At 41.5% G+C, this 13,439-nt stretch overlaps 1 protein-coding gene across 1 annotated transcript in view; it reads right to left on the bottom strand.

The window, feature by feature from the left end:
* Positions 1–13,211, bottom strand: part of NCOA6 (nuclear receptor coactivator 6) — a 107,687-nt gene extending 94,476 nt beyond the window's left edge. Inside the window, exons 1-4 of the mRNA XM_019513073.1 lie at positions 13,101–13,211; positions 4,799–4,947; positions 3,640–3,915; positions 1,320–1,475 (exon numbers count right to left, since the gene is read on the bottom strand). Of these exons, the coding sequence (XP_019368618.1) occupies positions 1,320–1,475; positions 3,640–3,871 (388 nt within the window). The 5' untranslated portion in view covers positions 3,872–3,915; positions 4,799–4,947; positions 13,101–13,211. The remainder of the gene's footprint in view (positions 1–1,319; positions 1,476–3,639; positions 3,916–4,798; positions 4,948–13,100) is intronic.
* Between the last annotated feature and the right edge of the window lie 228 nt (positions 13,212–13,439).

Genomic DNA, 13,439 nt, shown 5'->3' with positions numbered 1-13,439 from the left:
AATTTTCTAAATTTTTTAGGGACCCCACAGGCCGGATAGACTGGGCTGGCAGGCTGTATCTTGCCCATGGGTCATATTTTTCCTGCCCCTGATGTATACAATACAGACTGTGATCTTTTAAGAACAGAAACAGCTGCATGACCCAAGATTTATATACTCAGAGTTCAGACCTTGAATACCATGTCCTGAGCTTCTTGAAGCAGTACCCAGGAGTGCAATTTTACTTGTTAATATCTACTGAAATACTCATTTTAAGAATTCTCATTTCAAGGTTCAGCAAGCAGCAGAAAAATCAATATGCATCATTTTTAGCTAAGTAACATTTTGATTGTAATACTGAATAAAACCTCCTAGAATTTTAAGATACTCAAAAGACTTCAAATTTCAATCAATTTATCATTAAAGTTTCCATAGCTGAGTATTTAAATAAAATACAAAACAAAAAAAAAAAAAGCTAACAGGCACTGCTCCAAACTAGTCAATCTGAAGATGGTTCTGAAGCCTATTCCCAAGCACATGAAGGTTGCCATCTATGCTTAGGGCCCTCTCTACACATGCAGCTAACGGTGCAATGGGATCAAATGAACAATTCACACAACGGCACCCTCTGCTACACCATACGTGCGTGGCAGGAGGTGCGATTGCGGAACTGCACATTAGTTCCCATTTCACCTTATTGCCAGTGCAGGGGAAGCACAATCCCAGGCTACCCCTGCACCAATGAGAAGCAATCTCCTGTGGCTGGGAACCCCATGTATCCCCAGGGTTGGAGGATCACCACAGGGGCAATCCCCCCACTCTGGGGTTGCGGAAAAACCCCCAGGGCCAGTGGATTACCACAGACCTCCTTGGGGGCAGGGGGTGGAAACTGGCCCCAGGGGTTTTCCATAACCCTGAGCCCTAAGGATTGTGGCAGCTTCAGTCCCTATGGCTCGGGGGTTTGAAAGAAACCCCCAGACCCTGGAGATCACAGCTGCTGCAATTGCTAGAGATCTAGGGTGTTATGCTGGACACAGCACACTCCTATAGCTGGAAGCCCCATTAGCTGATGGAGCTCCCAGACAAAGGGAAGACCCTGCTACATGTGCAAATTAAAGCTCAATATCAACCAGTTATAAAGTTAGTACACATTTTTTAAGTCTATCTTTATAGCTGGTTGGAGCTTTTTATTTTGTGATCGTTACTTTGCACATGTAACTAGTCACCAAATGCTTGCGCAATTAACCAGTTAACCACACAATACCTGCAATGTGTCGGGGGGCCTTAGTTCCAGAACATTCACAATTTTAGTACATCTTAGAAACCAAGTGTGAAAATACCTTCAATTTGAACTGAGAGAATTCCCAAGTCACGAAGCTGCTGGTTGTTGTTCTGAGCCAAAATTCGCAGCCGCTCTGCAGCTTCTCGGGGTATGTTAAAAGTAACACGTACACTGTTCCAGGGTTCTACCTTCTGCAATTTTAACTTGCTGGATTCTTAATTAAAAGAAAAATACAATATGAAATAATTCTTCAAATAGAAACAATAAACTAACATAACAGAACATAGCCAAATATGTATCTCAGGCTTCCATCTATCAAAATTATCTACCGTTATTTCATTAGCTGGAGACAAGCAAAGTTGTCTAAACACGGTTGCATATTAATTTCTACATGCCAAACCATACCTGTTATTTCCCTTAAAAACAAACTATATCAAAAAACCTCACAAGACAGGTTTACAGCACAGCCAGAGTACCTGAGTGAAACTATTTAAAAATTGAACCCTTTCTTTGCAAATAAACTAGTTTGTAAGGGTGGGATTATTCATACTAGATAGGTTTACCTAACGGTCATATACTAGACTCCCTTCACAGAGAAGCTAAATTTAAGAGTGCATGCTGATCTTTTATTTTTGTAATAATTCTCACTTCTATACATGCTTTACAAAATGTTATACCAATATTTAAAAAAAAAAAAAAAAACAACAATGCCAACTGAGAGTTCTCTGAGACTTCTCTTTCAGTAGGATGCATGAAAAAACAATATCCTCAACTTCATCTAGCACGTTAATTTTCTGTTGATAATTAAATCCCATCCAAATACAGAAAGCATGTACATAAGACATTATATCTTGTATTTTTGGCAGGTTTTCCAAATATTTAAACTATACTGTAAATACTCCAACAACCTTTATCCTTACCAGAAGTTATTTAAACAGAAAAAAGGTGAAAGCCAGGAAAGTTTTATTGAACACCTTTAGTTAAGTTAGAGTTATCCATAATGTGTTACTCCACAGTACATTAAAACCATCTCAAAAGTTGTTCCTAATATAGATTTTCAGGTCTATAATTTTTAAACTCTTTGGAAAAGATGGCCTCTAAAATCTGGCCTATATTTGCTATTTCCATATTATTTAAAGACTTAAGTCACTTGTTAATTATTTGCTCTTTAAGACCTCTCTCCTGTGAAAGCAATAACCATCCTTACCCAGTACCTTATTTCCTGCCACTTTAGTAATCTCAGTATTTCCAGTTTATCCTCTTTACTACTCACAGACACTGCTTCTGAGGGTGTCTTATTTAATCCTCTTTGTCGCATTCTGCCACAAAGAACTAATTCTTTGGCCATTTCCTTTTCAGTAATCAATAGTTCTTTATTTTTCTATCCTATTAACAGCCTGGTTGAAACTCATTTTTAAACCTCTACAAGAGATGTATTACTGGTTTTAATATCTCTAGTTGCTAGTCCTCCAGTTTCCCTTCTTGCCTTTATAATATTATACTACTACTTCCAATACATCTCTTCAGTTTACACTCTACATAGAACAAAACAGAGCTTTCAAGCTGTATCAGCTTAAGCCAGGGATTCTTAACCTTTTTAGACTAAAGGTATCGCTCAGAAAATGCCAGCTCTTACCTTTCACTCATATTTTACTACGAAAAAGACAGAGCAATTCTTCCTTCGCAAGGAACACAATGGATTCCTATATGAAATCTCTGGGTTTAATCCTGTGAACACTGCATAAATGTTTGCACACTTAAGAAATAAAATTGTGTGGTACCCCATGGCACCTTTAAAAAGATCTAGTACCAAGTCACCCTGGTTCAGAACCACTGATTTAAGCCAACTGGCATGTCATCCACATTAGTCTGAGAAGCCTGGTTCAAGTGAAGATGTTCACTTCTTTAGGTTTTAACCAATGTTCTTCAATTTACCAGAACGCTGCATATTCCAACATGTACTTTTTTACTGAATACATCAGTGGTCCTCAGCTGGTGATCCCCCTCGCCACCTCATACTCAAATCCAAGATGAGGGGCTTTCCCTCCCCCCATGTTAAACGGGAAAACACCTCATCCTGGATTCAAGTAAATGCAGAATTTTGTGAAACAATAACCCTGCTACATTTTGTAACAATCTAAATTGGTGTCAAACAACCAGTCTTAACTGGCCCAGCAGCCACATGAGCAGTGAGTGTTAACCAGAGCCCTACAACAGCATATGCATCTCTAGGTGACTTGTCTGTGTCAAGGAGCATTGGTCTGAGTATCACTGATCTAGAATAACTTAATTTAGAACAATATGACTAGTTGTCTACATACATGGCTATTTCAAGGAAACAGCAGTTGGAAAAAAAAAATGAGAAGAAAATAAATTACCCATGTGTAAAAGGCCAGGCACATTCTCCAATATGATACCTAGTTTCTTTTTAAAGTCCTTGTCATCTATATTTCCTTTAAAAGCTACAAAGATTGTGGAATCTTCTGTACTGTCCGGTTTCAGGTCATCTTCCTCCAGTCCAGAGTCAAAATCCACCTCAGAGTCTTCCATAGTTGAGGAGCACCAGGAAGTGTGGATATTTTTTAAGTTAGGTAGATCATCTGAAACCATGGCTATTTTCCAGCAGTGTAAGCCAGTCAGAATTTAAAAGGAAGCTTTGAAAAAAAAATATTTATTGTAAAATAAGTATAACTGGGCATGTAATTCATGAGAATACCACAAGTACTAAATGCTAATTTCTATAGAAACAGAAGTCAGTAAAGTGTTATAGTGTTACAGTGTAAAAATTTAATACTAAAGACTCTGAAATACTGCAGCATCACATTAACCTTCCATTCAGAAAAAAAAGTGGAAGAGAGGGAGAAGAGCAGCAGCAATGAAGCAGCTCAGAGAAACATTCCTAGCTTTCTACTACATCTCCACCCTCAGGCTTCCATCATGAACACCACCCACCATAAAGAACACAAGCAGATAGGATACAATAGCAACACTTAAAAAAAAAGCAGCATAATTCTATTTTCTTTTCTTTTTTTCTCTTCTCTTAAACCACAAAAATGTAAAGCATTAGAGAGATCACATGAACCAAGCTGGAACAGCTACGGTAGGTAGATAGAATGGCCTCTATATTCCCATCAAGCTTTTCCTAATGTTATAGTTATTAAACACCTAACACCAATAGTTCTTTACAATTTTCTACTGACACTGATTGCTAAAACCCCTTATATATGCTTATGACTGCTGGTAAGATTTTCCAAAAGCATTAATGAGGGAACTGGCCACTCTGACAAAGAATAGCCTTGTCCACATACTGCAGGAGATTTAGGTGCAAGTATCAAGACCTCCTTGTCACTGCATATTTCAGCAGTTTGGGTAACATGGAGAAGATTAAATAAAAACAGCTGAAGTATTTAATAACAGAACTTTTAAGCCCTAACTACTACAGCCTCAAAGAACGCTGGCAGAATTTAAGGAGGCCATGTTGTCTACAAACATCATAGAAGGCAAACAGGGACTGCTAATATGTAATAAGTAACCCACCAGGCATCCCAGCGGCTGCAAGACAAACAGGTTGATCTCAAAAACTGTAGTCATCATAATATCCAGGTTGTTGGCCCGCTAGAGTTAACCGAAGGGACTGGCTCACAGATTTCTTCCACACTTGATTAATCAGAAGTACTCCAGTTGACCTGTAAAAGTCAGTTTAAACTGATTTTTTTTAAAATTATTATTTATTTATTTTTACACTCACCGCCATACCAGAACAGAGTACTGGCTTAGTGAGCCCATTACTCTGTTCTGTAGATGAAATCCTTCTCTTAAGCACAGCCAGGATCTTGTAAAATTTAAGAACATTCCGTATTAAAAGGAGTGCACCAACAGAGATTTTTGGGGCTGATACCAATAGCCAATATTTAAGAAGGCATATCGGCCAATACCAATCTGATTTCCAATACAGCTGTCTCCAGCTGGCAAGTTCAGTGTGGTGGAAGGGGAGATGGGAAGGATGGGGCATGGGGGGGACCGTGCAGGGATCTTCTCAGCAGGGGCTGGGCTCAGAGCAGACGCCAGCAGGCAGGGAGGATGCTGCATCCACCCCAAGTTTCACCACCCCTCGAGTCCTAGCACTGCCACAGCCAGCCGCCTGGAGCAATCCCGGCTCAATGCCCCACCTCCACCCACGCACCAGGAAGCGCTGGGGTTGTGCCAAGTGGCTGGCGGTGGTGGCGCTGGGAGCAGAGCAGCAGTCAAGTTTGGAGTGGATGCAGAATCCTCTCAGCCCGCTGGGGCCTGCTCCAAGACCAGCCCCCGCCAAGAAGAGCCCTGCGCAGCCCCAGCCGCAGCCCACCCCATGCAGATGTGGGGGGCACACGCCCCCCCATGCCCTCCTGGGGTGCAAGCAGCAGCAGGAGCCACCTCCCTGCTCCTGCCCTGCTCCCCACAACGCATAGGCAGCACCTGCCCCTGCCCCCTTCCTCACCCATCGGGCCGATATCCAATACAGCCAGTTTTCCTTATATCGGTATTGATCCAATATCGAACCGATGCATCGGTGTACCTCTACTTAAGTTGGTTTTCAAGGATTTTTACATGGAGACAGAAAGAAATGCCAAGTTTTTAAAACCAAGCCACATGCAACTTCAGGGAACAGAATATGCACTCCTTTATCCAATAAGTGAAAGGAAACCCAAAATAGCTAAGCCAACTATTCTGATCTCTGGATGAGTGAGACCTGAACTACTATTCTTTGCAAAATGCGTATTCTGTTTGCAAAGATCTCTGAATACATAATGACCTACAATTTCTACAAGTCTGAGGCTTAACCCCTATACTCTCTCCAACTGTATTTTGGATGGCCGACTTATTCTATTCACTATTAATGTAATATTACTTAAATTCCTATTCCAGGTATTAGCCATAAATTTGATTAGGGTACAACTAGGCCATAAATATAATCTACACTATTAGTTGCTATGTTTGCATATACATGATTTGTCTATGTTGTACAATGATAGGTGATAAGAAAGTGGATACTTGCCAGGGGTGCCCATTTTTTGCCCAATGCTAGCTGTTGCCAAAGCCTAGAGACCTGTATACTAGGCATGTGCGAATAGGGAAGTATTCAATTCGGATCTGGCTGATTCAGAGGATTCAAATCACTGTCGCCATTCGATTCAGCTAAATCAGAAATTGGAGATTAAGTGCTGATTTGAAGATTTGGATGGGCTGGGGAGAGGCAGGAACAGGCACAGGTGGCTGCAGGTTCCCCATCAAGGGATAGGGATGGGGCTGGGCAGGACAGGGCAGCCATGGGGGCTCCTTCTGTGACTCCCCCCACCCGAGGAGAAGCAGGCACAGCCAGAGGAGGCACAGGAGTACTTGTAGCTGCCTGGCTCTGCCTGCCTCTCCCCACCCAATCCTAATCCCTCTGAATCTTTTTTATTCGGATTCCATTTGGACCTTTTAATGGGTCTCCCAGTTCAATTTGGATTTGGAGATTCGGCCACCAAATCAGGCTGAATCTCCTCCGAATCAAATCGGCGACCAAAGCTTTGCACAGCCCTGCTGCATAAACATATAGTGCACTGGTCCTAGGTTGGCTTGTCAATTTGCTAGCCACAAACTTTCAGCATGTGGCTGAAATAGTACTTATCTTCTCTATACCTTTCAGGGCGAGTTAAGAAAACTCATTCCTTGCAATTACTGCCAAAAACAAACCAATTTCCCAAGAACCAAGACTATAAAGAACAAGTTATTTAAGTTCAAGAGTACTCAGAAACATCCACGAAAACCTTTATAGCTCAAGATGGCAAGCTTCAGAGCAGGATGTAGGTAATTTTTGGCAGAGGTCCAAAAATAAGCCTTGATTAAAAAAAGTGATAGGTCAGAGCTTAAAGGTGATTTGCAAGGGGATTTAAGAAAAATCAGCCCCTTCCTTTTTTTAAAGCAAGTAAAGTCAACCTAAAAAGCTTCTTTCAAAAATAAAATTTAAAAAAGTTACAAGACCTTGGACTTCTGCATTTAACATATATATATCACGGCTGATAAAACTGTATGTATGTACATTTTGAATGCTTGCACCTTTGAAACCTTGATGTTCTTTCTGCATAATTTTATGCATTGTCACATTGCCTGCACACAAAAATGCACATCTTGTCTATGTTCTTCCTGAAAGACTCCAGATAATAGAGGGTGTTTATCCACGTGCTCTGGGGGGAGGGGCAGGAGGCGGAGTTAATTAGAACAGCTCCAGGACAACCACTCATTAAAACGCCACAGCATTCTGTATATTCAGTATCCTGTGTTTCAAAACGGCCTCAGAGATGCTTTAACCATAGCTCATTCAATGAGTTTTAGTTAAAGCACCCCCACCCCCATTTTGAAATGCAGGAGGCTGAATACACATGACGGCAAGGGAGAATGGAGCATTCCAATTAGAATGTCAGAGCACATGTATAGGTATCCAAAATACAGAGAGTAGCGCTACTTCAAGACAAGTATTAAGGAAGTAAGAAATGAACAATTAAGATGGGAAGGGATTTTCAGGTACTATTTAAGATTTTTTGGGGGGTTGAAAAGTCTAAATAAACTTTTTAGGGGGAAAAAAAGATCTCTATTTACAGTTCTGTATACCTGCCAGAAAGGACAGAGAAAGCCCCTTTACAGTTCTCCACACTTACAGAAGAGAAGGAAAAATAAAGCCTTTTTGAGTGATGGGGAGAAGTCTTTCAAGCCTTTGTTGTATTGAGGAAAAAGAAAATACATAAAAAGGTAGAAAGGCTCCATTTCTCCTTCTTTGTAAATCTCTTTCAGGAAACTGACAAATGGAAAACAATCTCAGACATAATCAAAAAAATACAGGTGGACTACATGCCTGATGGATTTCAGTCAGAAGTTTACCACACACCGAAGTCATTCCACTTGCACCAGCTTTTTAATCATAAACTTCCCTTTTAATTTCTTTCCCATTAGATCTAAAATAGCAATCTTTCCCTTGACTATGGATAAAACAAAATCACGATTTAAAAGGGCCCGTAGAGTATAAGATCTTCACAAAGATACTGCAGCTCAGATTGAATTACATCTGAATTTTAATGTACCAGATCTAACAAGATCTGTTAAAATTATAATCAGTATGGACAAAGATGTTCTACAAATCATAATATAATATAGTCTGCTAAATCCCTAAGGATTATAGCCATTGTTCCACCTGACAAGGAAAGCTTTTGATTGTACTAAGTTTTAAAACTTTCCTTAAATTTTTATACATTTTACTGTTTGGCTAAAGCACAACATTTAGGCTCATCAGCAGAAGTTCCTTTCTAAACATGGTCCTTTTACCTTTCACACTCAAACAGTATACTTATCAGGGATGCCTAATACATGCATCTGTTCTCTCAGATGACACACACTTTGGGTTTGATTCATACATATTCAGGGTCAGGGACAACCTATCTTGGCTATAATATGAGGGAAGTGGGAATACAAAGAGTCTGGAAAAAGTCTTCCTCTATAGAAAGAGCACCATTGTTTCCTAAATCAAATCGTGATGGTGCTCCTATTAAAAACAAAATGTTTATGGAGTAGAGAAAGATATTTTGGTCTCAAATCAGGCAGAAGGCAGGGCAAAGTGGCACCTTGGAGACCAACTGATTCATGCTAAATTTCATAGCATATAACGAAGTATGCTGTTGCTTATGAAACCTTATGCCTTTCTAAACAAGTTAGTCTCTAAGGTACCATCCTGCCCTGCCTTCTGCCAAAATCTTTATATGTATTTGTTTATAAAATTACTTTCTATAAATGACTAACTGGCCAATTATGTACCTACATTCAACAGTCCTTTCCAAACAGGTGCACATATCTCTGCTAAATTTTATACTGTTTAATAATTCCTTCAACTAGATTAGCCAAAATTAAAGATATTTCAGTGGGACACTGGTAAGCAAAATCACTAGAAACAAGCTGAATATGAATTCATGCAATTTCACAATATCTCCTTAATTATAACCCAAACATAGTCCAGAAATTGCAACCAGCACTCAGATTTATCTGCTTTTCAATAGCATACTTTGCTTAAAGAATAATGAGGCTTGTTTCTGTTGTAGTTTTACTACTATAGAGTTTCCCATGCAGCATTTCTCATGGAACAATTGATTCCAGACCCCAGTTATGTTACCTGATAATGATTTACAACAGTGGTGCCCAACCTTTTTTGCCCTGTGGGCCCGATCCCAACATACAGCTTCCCACCCATGACCCCAGCTTCATGCAGCCACATTGGGGCTGGAAACTGATCCCTCCGTGGCTGCATGGCACTTGGAAATTTGGCAGTGTAGGAGCAGTTACAGTGATAATTGTCATAGCTCCCCCAAATATCCAGACCTGTGGGGAGTCCCACAGGCCAGATGACACGGCTCCATGGGACAGATACGGCCTGCAGGCTGGGGGTTAAGCATCCCTGATTTACATTTATGTTGAAACTTAACATTCCCATCAATCATAGCCCATTTTAAGAAGTTGAGGTAAGATCAGTTTTTATGATAAAGTAAATTTGGAAAAGGCTTTTCTTCTCTCACTGCAACTCCAAAATACAGCTGAGCTCAAACTAATATTGACTCATCTCTTCTATAGTTCTGTGATATCTTCTGCAATTACATGCTTTATACAAACTTCCAGCCAGCTCAGTAAATATTTTCAAAGCACATGATTTCAAGCAGAGCACACTCTGGCCAGCACCAAGCAAAATGGGGGATGAGCACATGCTGAGAGCAGAGGGCCTTACAGACAAAAGGGGCCTGGGGTCCTGCTACTAACCTGAGAGTGATCTCCCAAAGTAGAGATGGACAGAGTTTCCTTACAAGAATTCTCATCCTTTACTAATGGATCTGGGGAGCTGAAAAAAGGCACTAAGGACTGGAACTGTTTGGAGAGGTACCAAAAAGGAAACAGCCTGGGACAGACTAAAATCAAGTCCTAAGCAATCCAACTGGAGCAGGGACAAAAACTTGAGTGATCAGCAACCAAGGAATACAGCTTATGAAAACTGCATGCAAATCCTTGCTTCTACTCGTATTGAAAAAAAAACAGAGACTTCCTATGCCTGAAGGGTGACTGCACCCAGAAGTTTGCTAAGAACTTTTTTTCCAGCTACTCAGTTGGTCTAATAAAAAGATATCACATCTACCTCAAAGAACCTTGCCTACCTATGTCCTTAGACCAACACAGTTACAACCAAAAACCAAGCATTGAAAAAATGTTCTTTCTTCAGGTTACTTGGCAGAGACAAGGGAAACTAAGAGAAACAAAGTACAAGTTAGCGGTGAGCCATCCTCTCCCTACAGCCTTACCTCCTGCTTTCTCATGGCTGAAATCAGATAAGCATAAAATACAAAGTATTATTCTCCTGGTACAGGGAAGAGGAGAGCTAATCTATTATACTAGTATTATGAAAAAACGGTATGTACAGAGCCATACACACTAAGGGGACACCGATAAAGAATTTCTTGGCTGATACCAATAGCCGATTATTCATCAGGCCAGGGCCGAACACAGGCATGGATAAACAGGGCAGCAGCCTGAGGCCCAGACTGAAAGAGGGCCTGAAAATGGTAATATTTATTATTATTGCTATCTCTGGCAAAGGGGGACCCCCAATACAAAAAGTTTGCCCAGGGCCACCAGGACTCTAGGTATGGTGCTGCACCAGGCATATCAGCCAATACAGATCCGATAACAAATTTACAGAAGCAGAGCCAGGCAGCATGGAGAGCAGCTCCCTGCAGGTAAGTCTGTAGAGAGGAAGCGGTGTGGGGAAGGGAGGGGGCATTGCAGGGGTGCAGAACACAGACCAAGGCCACCACAATAAGGGAGGGAACGGGGCAGGGCCAGGGACTGGGGCTGGGAGCTCTGGCCAGCCAGGACAGTGAATGGGATGCCAGGGTAGGGAGCAGGACAGAGCCAAGGGCAGCTTGTCCAAGGGATCAGCATCCCAGCACTTAAAAATGATGGCAGGGGTGCTTAAAGTAAAGCTCATTAAATAAGCTTTAGTTCAAGCACTGGTGCCACCATTTTTAAGCATGGGAAAGCTTTCAGGAGCAGAGCCAAGAGGGACAAGGGTGGAGGCAGGCTGCTCTCCGTGGGCTTGGGGCTTTCCACCCTACTCCCTTCGCCCTGGGAGCTGTGCACGCACCACATATCCCCTACCTGTCCAGCAGTGGGAAACGTAACTTGCTGCTACCACTGTGCCTGGACAGACAGGGGACATGCAGCCAGTGCACAGCTCCTGGGGCAAAGGCAGCAGGGCAGAGCATCCTGAGCCCACAGCAGGCAGCCAAACTTCTACCCCGGCCACATATCTGGGGGGGGTGGGGGGGAAGCACATACCCCCCCACACCTCCCCCAAGGGTGCCCCTCCCCACTCCCCATGCCTCCTGGACAAGCCACCCATGGCTCTGTCCCACATTCCTCCCCAGGGTCCCATTCACTGCCCTGGCTGGGCAGCACCCCCAGCCCCACTCCCACCCTCACCTTGGGGGCGTGATCTGCCCTCCCCCCCACCAGTGCCCCTTCTCCTCCACAGACTTACGTGCAGGGTGCTGCTCTCCACGCTACCTGACTGCATTCCTGGCCACGTGCATGCTGTGGTTGCACGCATGCATGCAGCGTCCAAGGGCACCAGCCAGAAGGCATATTATATTTATCGGTGACATTATCGGCTACAGCAGCCAAAAAATCCAAAAGTCGATAATGTTTATTTTCCTTTTAGGGATGCCAATCTGATACAGCACTTCTAATACACACTATTTTTCAAATGTTCCAATTACAAAGTTTTACTGAGCACATTAAAAGTTTGACACTAACTTCACTGATTCAATGATTCAGTTAAATGTATTATGAATAGCATCTTATCTGCCTCCTTTTTTTATTATGTTCCAGCACAATTATCTTATTGCCAGTTAAAATTTAAATTAAAGCAAATGATTAAGTCTATGTAAAAGAGTCCAAACAATCTCATCATATTATGACATTAGTTTGGCACAAAATCTGTAAGAACTTGAAAAAACCTCCAAAAATTGCAGACTACTGGACATTAATACTCCATGAACAGAAAAAAAGACAATGAAGCAGTCTTGTAACATAAGAATCCCTGAAAATAAAAAACTAAAATATTTGAGATTTAATTTTCAGAAAGAATTTTAAGTATTGTTAGTTCCACTAGTCCGTACAAACTATCACATGCTGAGTGCCAACCTTCTGTCCCCAGGGCACTAGAGACTGAGAATGTCACTGAAGTAATGCAATTTGCCCCTCTGACTGACAGGTGAATATACACCAGGGTGTCAAACTCAAGCGACACTGCAAACTGAATTTAGACCACAGGATTTCAAGCCAGCCATACAACACCTGAACAGTGGCAACAATAATGTTAAACCCCGTGGCTACCAGACCCACTGTTTCAGTGCCCTGTTTTTTCCCTCTGATCTTAATTTCCAGGAAAATCAAAAACCCTTACTTCAGCATCAAGGGGCATGGGAAGACAAGCAGTGTTAACTCCCAGTGTTCTAGGGCCATGCTGAAATACCAGCTCTGGCAGCCACAGGGATTAATATTGCCACTACAGGCCTCCAGAAACTACAGCAATGACCCCTCTCAGCTGAATATTTAACACCTCTGATGTACAGGTATACACTGCAGCAGACTGAGCGAAAAGCTCTAGTGGTCAGTATTCTGACTGCTAAAGTCACCAAAAATCAAAGACTTTGTAGAAGAAGAGAGTTTAAAAATAAAGAAGACAGAAGCAGGAGATCCCCAAATACCCCATGTGCTCTCTTGTACTTACCAAGATAACCTGCAAAATGTCCTTAATTTAAGTCATTTACACATCTCTCCATTAATTCCAGATGGGCAAGCATCTTTAAGCTATATCCTAAAGCAGCCCCAAAGTTTAACCCTGAAAGAAAAATAAATGTGGTTCATTAAACAAGTATATAAAAATATAAATCTATTCAGTATTTTCAGTCAAAATGTTTTGGGGTTTTTTTTGCTGAAGCTGATAACTAGAAAAAGTTTTCCACTAGTATTTTAAATACAATGCAAGCATTTATTGCTAAAGTATAAACAGTTCTAAAATCACAGAAATAGAAGGCCAAACATTTGAAAAGCTGAAGTTTCACTCAAA

The sequence above is a fragment of the Gavialis gangeticus genome, unplaced genomic scaffold (genome assembly GCF_001723915.1).
Source record: "Gavialis gangeticus isolate Ggan-Ray unplaced genomic scaffold, GavGan_comp1, whole genome shotgun sequence".
Taxonomy (NCBI): Eukaryota; Metazoa; Chordata; order Crocodylia; family Gavialidae; genus Gavialis; species Gavialis gangeticus.
The sequence above is the reverse complement of the archived record's forward strand: the minus strand, read 5'-3'. Positions and strand labels throughout refer to the sequence as shown.